Here is an 8,332-nt window from a genome sequence, read left to right on the forward strand (position 1 = left end):
ACTACATGCCTGAGCTGACATATATATCATATATAATTATAATGGAGGCCACTAGCTATCTAGATCGATATTTTTATTTCATGTAGCGATGGGACGCAGTAATGGCCGGGAGACTACCTCCCAACTACATGATGGGTCACCTCTTGGCTCTTGCACACCCTTTTAAATGCAAACAGATCCGAGTCTTCCTTCTCTCTACCTTCCGTTGTTCCCTCTTCCAACTATAAATAGGATGGGAGGGTACAAGGCTCTTCTCACCTCATTCCTATCCACCTTCAAGTCAATAGTAAGGGATGGCTTCTAAGGCTTTGCTTGTGTTTGGTGTTCTCTTGGTGGCAGTCCTCGTCTCCTCAGAGGTGGCAGCTCGGGAGCTGGCTGAGGAAACCCGTGAGTTTTGTTAACTTTCCTCACACGTTATCCCTCAATTAATCCTTAAACATATCCTTTCGTATATTTGGGAATAAGGGTGGTGTAATATATGTTCTACTTGCTGCCCTAGGTTTCATACAAGTTCCGTTCTATTAGTTTCAACGGGGTGCTGATCAGCGTATTAATTCATCAAAGATTGCACCTAGCCTATTTCCTCTAAGACAATTTTTCGAGGAAGCTTTTTTTGTTAACTCATACAACTAATTATTTGCTGCCATACTTGATTAGGAGCAAACCAAGATCACATGAATCACTCAGGCATGTTATAGCAACAGGTCATGCATTCATGCAGAAGTCAAACGAACACCTTTTGGAGATCACTCATGAAGGCATGCAGAAGCCAAATAACTAATAGATAGATGGACGTCAACAGCATCTACAAATAATATTAAGAACTCTCAAGATTGACCAATAGATAGATATATCATGGACTAAACGTAGTTCATGTTCAATATTTTAAATTGTTAAGGGACACCATGCATATGATTAACCTACCATCGTGATCTCATGCTCCATGCAGATGAGAAGAAAACGGATGAGGCCGGCGTTCAGGACTACCCCGGCGGCGGTTATCGCCACGGCGGCGGCGGCTATGGTTATCCGGGGCGTGGATACCCTGGGCATGGATATCCGGGGCGCGGCTACCCCGGCCATGGCGGATACTGCCACTACGGATGCTGCCGCCGCGGATACTACGGCGGTTGCCGGTGCTGTTCTCGCCCTGATGAGATTCCCGACGCTGAATACCTGCCTGAGGTGCAGAACTAGGAAGACTGCATTCCATGCTAATAGACACTAAGTATGGTGCTTTGTGTTTCGTATGGTTTGTAAGTGTTGTCTTACGGAGTGAATAAACGGTTGTATCTGTCCGAGGAGAGCTCTGCGCCCTCCTAATCCCGATGCTTCGCAACCTATCTCTGTAGCGTTTGTCGTAATGATAATGTCATGGGTGTTGTCTGCTTCAAGCTGTCTTCTTCGCTTGTTTTTTGAATTCTTTCGTCTGTGAGTTAGCTTGAGTTTGCGGGTCCGGCATTCAATCCTAGAATTAACAAAACGAGCTATGCGGCGCGACGACGTTCGTCACAAATTTAATAGTTGAAAATAAATAAAAATAGAAGTTCAATTTGGAAAAAAATAAGAAAAAAATTAACGGCCAGAACTCCGGTGGTCCTAACTCTCCTTTCCTTACACTTCATTGTTTCACAAACTATTCGAACGGTGAATATTGGTTGAAATGAGATTCTCTGCCCTTCGGAAACGATTTGAATGGTGGATATTAGCTGAAATGGTGGGAGGATGGTCGAGTTGCACCATGGCGAAATCATTCAAATTTACAAGCGTCGAGTAATTTGCAGTCCTCTGCGTTTGAAACTTGACAGCTGGTACATATATCCTTCTCCAGGAACTTCCCTTCCATCATAGTAATAACATCTCTTTTCTAGAAACTAGCAAAGGGAGTTGAAGGCTACAAGGATCCATACCTGCAGGCATTGTGGATTAAACTGATAATTTCGGCTAAACTGTGGGGATGACAAGCTCTTTGTAAATGCACAAAAATAAGAGTGAACTGAAAATCTCATCTTGGAATTGTGTCTAACAAAGCTTTTTCTCTTGTGATAGATGAACTACTCCATGAACTGTGGTTCAAGTAGTATAAGCATAAGACATCTTTTTATACAACCTCCTGAGAGGGAATATAAAGTTCACATAACTTCTTAGAGAGTCTTTTTTCGTCAAAAAAAACTTCTCAAAGACTGTAGATTACGACACACAGTAATATTCATCATCCAGGTTAGAACAAATTCCTCATACAACATTAGATGACCACCAAGTTATAGCATTAGAAGAATTACACGATTGTTTAGCTTGAAATCAATCAAGTTGTGGCTGAGAAACCTTTTTAAAGCTAGAGAATCCTATTGGTAATGTAATTTCCACTCCTACACACCTAGTGTTTTAGACCCAGAAGAAGGCACTCAAGGAAAACGTCGAGATGGTAGGGACAAATAAAGTGTTGAACCTTTTACCGTAAAATTAAATATCTCGAATTTAAAACTTGGAAGGAAGAAGCAGGATTGGTCAAAGGAGAGTAGTTCTTTTCTTCTTTGCAAAGTGCTTTTGATCACTTATTTGTCAGTAAAATGGCTAGATTTGTTGGAAGATACCATTTTCCCTAAAGCAGATACTATAAGGTATCCCTATTCAATTATCTTTTGGCCCTAGATCGGCACACCCAATTAGTAGATCATATCAGGATGAGACATCCCACTTTATAGCCTTTTTTCATTTATTCAATAACTATATATTTTAATGTAGGCATCAATCATGCGATTTTAGATATCCGACCAAGTTGGATACTGCATCTCTAGAGCTAAGATTCAAGAAGTTAGTGACTATGCGCAACAGAGCCCTAATAGTGTGGACTGCGGAGATACTGATAGGAGGGTGCAAGAAAGTGAAGAAGAAGAAGAAAGTGAACCAGAGGAAGATGGAAGCTCTGGGTTGAAGAAAATGAATAGTTCTTCTTAATGCCTCTGTACAGTGGATATACACTCATATATATAGACCTATAGCCGTATCAAAAAGGAATCAAATGAGGATCAATTAACTAATTCTGATAGGGAATCAAAAAAAACAAACGGAATGATTCTAACTGAATCAGTTGTGCTGACTTGAGTGAAATTTCGAGTGTTGCTGCAATGCTCTTGAGCGTGCCATGATACGCTAAGAACTCACTGTAGCAGCACATGGGGTTAGGATGAGCTCAAGACCATTGCATGATGAATTTAAGGATCCCTCATTAGGTAGGAGTTAGGATGTGGCACATGTTTTGTTCAATAGCCATTGCATTATCTATGACAAAGTTTGGGCATGGTATGACCAGAGGTTAACAAATACAAGAAATTAGAGCATGTTGTGCAACATAGCAGTGTAACAGATTAAGCATGATTTGATATATGACATTGTAACTTTACATCTCGTTTGCGTAATATAACATTGTTACATTGTTATATTTTGTGTATTATGTTGCAAATGGCATCTTAACTATGGTATATCTAACTGTGTTAGAGCCTCTAATTTTTTCCGACGCTTTTTAGAGCATCTACCGACGTTTATAAGCGTCGGTAATTTTGACGACGCTTTTGGAAAGTGTCGGCAAAAAATAGAAGCTATGTCGACGCTTATAAGCATTGGCCCATTTTGGAGTCTGCCAACGCTAATAAGCATGGGCAGAAATCAAAGATAGGCCGACACTTATAAGCGTTGTTCGAATAATTTTTTTAAAAAATAAATAAAAAGGCTAATTAAAAAACAAATATGGTTTAATGATTCTTTAACAAATGTCCGATGTTTCTTTTATAAATTGCAATTTATATGATGTTTTTTTACAAATTACAATGGGAGAGACCGATTAATGGTTCTCTCAAATCTCGTTTTCATTGCCTTCGCATCCCCAAATTACAATGTGGATTAGAGATGAACATATATTTTTTAACAAAATAGATAGGATTAGAGATGAACATATATTTTTTAACAAAATAGATAGGATTAGAGATGAATGCCAACAAAATACAAAAAATAGTAAAAAAAAGAATAAAAAACCATACAAGTCAGCAAACGACCCACTTCGGACAAGCTTTCGGTGTTTCTTTCTGGCGAGGGATTTGGCGATGGGGATTGCAATGGTTCCCTCCACTTCAGACAAGCTTCCGACGATGGAGACTGCAACATCCCCCCGGTCCTCTTCGGGCTTTGCCATCTCATCGGATTCTTGGATCGCTTCCCGAATCATGAGTGTCGATCCCTCGAATGTGGAACCAAAGAGAACGAAGATCTTGGAATTTCTTTAGGATAGGTTGGGAGGCAGGGTGTCGGCCAGAAAAATCGCAAAGCTTTCTGAAAAGAATTCAGACATGCATGACATATAATGCTAAAACTAGAACATATAACCCCAAAATCTCTGATACTCGAATCAATCGAACAAATAGAGAAAGATGACTCGAGAATCAAAAACCTAGGTTGGAAGAATGAAGACACCAAACACGGGAAGGGGATCCTGAGTGCAAGACAAATCTGATGAAATTTTTACCTGGACAAATCCAGAGCTCGGAGACGGCGATATCTAGAGATTTTCTCGCCGAGACGGAGAGAAGAAGGAAGAGGGGGTTTGGGGAGCTTCCAGCTAGGGTTTCTAGGGTTGCGGCTGAAAGTGAATCCTAGGTTCTTCGATGTTAAGCATGCTGATTTTTTTTTTTTATTTTTTTAAAACCATGGCTGAACCTGATCGGGTTGCCTACGTACCCCTTCATAAGGGGGATCAAGCCATACGTAGTTCTTTTTAAGTTTTAAAATGCAGCGAAAAAATCGAATCAAACAATTTAATTCATGCATGCTTACAAGATCAAATCTAGAAATCAGCACCTTAAGAACACATAGGATTATGCCGGAATCGTTTAAACAATTATGCTAAAACTTTTATGCATGATTAACTATCAGATCTGAAACTTAAGAACTCTATTCCGATTAATCTCCGAATATCCATCGAATGGATTCTGGAGATAACTCCGTGAGGAGCCCCAAAGGAGGGTAAAACCTCGGGGAATCAGACCTAGACCCTGACTCCAAAATAAAATATTGATGTGGGATTAATACCTTTTATGATGGAAGAAACTTATGGATCTGATCCTTGACTTCGCAGCCACGCACACGAATGGCCTCTATGAGTAGTACACGCGAAGCCCTAGGTAGATCATCTTCCGCGGGAGTGCTAGCTCGCGCAGGAACGCAGCAATGGCTGAAGCTTTCTCCTTCTAAACACTCAACCTTTGATTTTTCTTCAAGGAGATGGAGGATGGACGTGAGGAAGAAGGAGAAGAAGGGATGGAGGCCCTCAAGGAATTTTTTCAGAATTTTTTGAAACCTCTAAATATGGTATATCTTGAACCCAAGGCATGGGGGTCTTTTATAGCCAAAAGATTCCCCCACGTATCACACCTAATTTAGCCAACTAATTTGGCTGATAAAATTCCCAAAAAATTCTGGTGGTTTGACAGCTAAGAGGAGATAAACATATCCAAATTTCGTGCATTTTGGATCCTTAAAAGATAGGAATTCATGCGTCCAAAGTTCAGCCGCAGACCACCCTATTTCATGCACCATGCAATCCCTACAAATTAGGAAATTCATCTAAATCTTTCTAGAAAGATTTAAGGCACAATTTTTATAGGAATTATAGCCCCACGCCTCCTCTCTTCTCATGCCAATTTTTGGTCAAAAATAAAGAGGATAGGCATAGAAAATATTGGGAATAAATTAAGGTGTCATTCTTCTCCAAGAAGATAAGGATGGGTTCCTAAAATTTAGGGATTCTTCTCCTTATCCAATTCTGATTATTTGGACTCATAATCCTCATCAAATAAGGTCTTCTAATTGATTTGGATCAAGCCCAATCCAATTGGGTCAAGTCCCATCAATTGGGTCAAGCTCAATCTACTAGGGTTGAACCCAATCCAATTGGGTCAAACCCTGATGCAGCCCAAATTGAATCCTATTCAATTTGGCTCAACCTAAGCTTAATTACTCAATCAAATTGAGTTCATTAGCAATCTAATTGCTAATTAATCCTCAAATAATTCAATAATTATTTTAATGCAACTTTTGCTTAGGATAATTTGTCAATCGAATTGACCAAATTACCCCTGAATGATTCTTAATCATCAATCAGCCATTTGATCAACCTAGAAACTTCTATGCGTGTGACCTCATAGGTTCGAACCTAAGCCGGTAGTATAGGAACGTCTTCCTATACTAATCGATGTGACCATCTAGCAATGGTACCCGACGTCCGGATAGGCCGAATATATGCGAAGCAAATATTCTGGAACCCTGGACTATGGTTACTGTATAATTCAATCCCTTTGACTCCTAATGCCAGGATAACTTAGAGCTCACTGTCAACCCTATAATTAGTACATCCATTATGTGATTAACTTTAGATATCCCGTGACTCCTCACTGAGATTATCCTGGCCAAGGTTTTGCTAAATTAATCACAAGACATTATCTCCTGTTTGCAGGAGGGGTCAATTCCATCTCGACTCACAACTGACTACGCAAGTACTTGACTGCACCCAGTGACCTTCCGTCACTGAATTAGAAATTCAGGTAGTCCGGTACCAAAGTATAGTGAGTTGCTTGCTAGTCACAGGTTGCGATCTCAGGTCAGAGGGCCAAACTTATACCAATATCCACTCGGAACATCTCTCGACAGTAGAGCGTTCCGGAATTGGTCACGTTCAGTGAAATGTACTCCTACACTTCACCTGTATGGCATACCAGTGTCTCCACACTCCTTGGTTAAGAGGACAACCAACGTATATGTCACACAACGACCTAATCTTAATAATGTTGTCGTCCTAGTAACAACATATCATTTAGTCGCGAACAAGTTTAAGGACTCAAAGATAAATCCTCCTTTATCATAACATAAGTCCTAAGGACTTCATCATATAAGAGTTCATTTGAAGATGAAATGATGAATAATGCCAAATAATACTTTATTAATTTGTCAATTCATTTACAAAATTCAATCATCAATATGCTGACGATTGACATTTAGGATACAATTTCCAACAGCGGCGTTTTATAAGTGTCGTCGGATACCATGGGCCTCAGCTGTCGTCTGGGCCTGGGTTGGCGTTCGATGACGCTTTTAAGTATCGTCTAGCGTCCGACTATGCTTTCCAGCATCGTCTGGTCCATAGTTTTTTTTTAAAAAATTAGTGTTAAGTGGGATGTTTAGCGAGTTGGATTCCACCGACACTTCTCTTTGGCCTCTGACGACGCTTAGAAGCATTGTCTTACAATTTTCTTTTCACAATGCTAACTAGTGTCGTCTTAGTTTCATCTCCGCCGACGCTATTTTTGCGCGCTCACCAAATTGCCGACGTTTCTTTCTTACATCGGCAGAAAAAAGTCGAACAAATTAATTTTTGACATAGAATGTTCTATGTCATATTAACTATGCACTGTGGTATATTAACTGTATATTGTGTTATACTAAGTATGTACTATATCATACTTCCTCATCAATGGAAGGTGCCACTCCCAGCTCGGTGATGAACTTGCGCAACCATACGGCTTCCTTGGCTGCATCAGATGCTGCGATGTATTCTGCTTTACATGTAGAATCTGCCACTGTATGCTGCTTGGAACTCTTCCAGCAGATGGCCCCACCCTTAAGAGTGAAGATATATCCCGACACGCTTTTGCTATCATCTTGATCTGACGGAAAACTTGAATCGGTATATCCCTCAAGTTTTAAGTCAGAATCACCGTAGACAAGCCACTGATCTTTAGTATTTCTCAAATACTTAAGGATGGTTTTTACAACCTTCCAGTGGTTGCTACCTGGATCAGACTGGTATCTACTCACTACTCCTAGTGAGTATGCCACGTCTGGTCTAGTACATGTCATGACATACATTATAGATCCCACTGCCGAAGCATATGGAATTCTATCCATACTCTCTCTTTCTTGAGAGGTTGTCGGACAATCCCTTTTAGAGAGGTTAATTCCATGGCCCATTGGAAGATAGCCTTTCTTGGAATTAATCATACTGAACCTTTTCAGTATAGTATCAATGTATGTGGATTGGGATAATCCAAGCAATCTTCTAGATCTATCTCTATAGATCTTCATCCCTAGGATGTAAGATGCTTCTCCCAAATCCTTCATGGCAAATTGAGATGATAGCCAAACCTTTATTCCTTGTAATGCAGGAATGTCATTCCCGATTAAAAGAATGTCATCCACATACAAAACAAGAAATATAATAACTGAACCATTTGCCCATTTATAAATGCAAGGTTCTTCTTCATTCTTAATGAAGCCATATGATTTG

The 8,332-nt window shown here is 40.0% G+C and overlaps 1 protein-coding gene across 1 annotated transcript; it reads left to right on the plus strand.

Moving 5' to 3' along the window:
* Positions 1 to 228: 228 nt before the first annotated feature.
* LOC103713624 (uncharacterized) lies at positions 229 to 1,394 on the plus strand. The gene is made up of 2 exons (XM_008800626.5): positions 229 to 387; positions 950 to 1,394. The coding sequence occupies exons 1-2, from the start codon at positions 294 to 296 to the stop codon at positions 1,195 to 1,197; spliced, it is 342 nt and encodes a 113-aa protein (XP_008798848.2). The 5' UTR covers positions 229 to 293; the 3' UTR covers positions 1,198 to 1,394.
* Positions 1,395 to 8,332: the final 6,938 nt, after the last annotated feature.

This window comes from Phoenix dactylifera, chromosome 2 (genome assembly GCF_051530095.1).
Source record: "Phoenix dactylifera cultivar Ajwa chromosome 2, Ajwa_hap1_PhDact_Kaust_v1.1, whole genome shotgun sequence".
NCBI classification, from domain to species: Eukaryota; Viridiplantae; Streptophyta; class Magnoliopsida; order Arecales; family Arecaceae; genus Phoenix; species Phoenix dactylifera.

Bases quoted from the DNA above. Each gene is read 5' to 3' on its own strand.
- LOC103713624 (XM_008800626.5), top strand. From the start codon at position 294: ATGGCTTCTAAGGCTTTGCTTGTGTTTGGTGTTCTCTTGGTGGCAGTC. The intron at 388-949 runs GTGAGTTTTGTT...TGCTCCATGCAG, and splicing joins GGAGCTGGCTGAGGAAACCC to ATGAGAAGAAAACGGATGAG.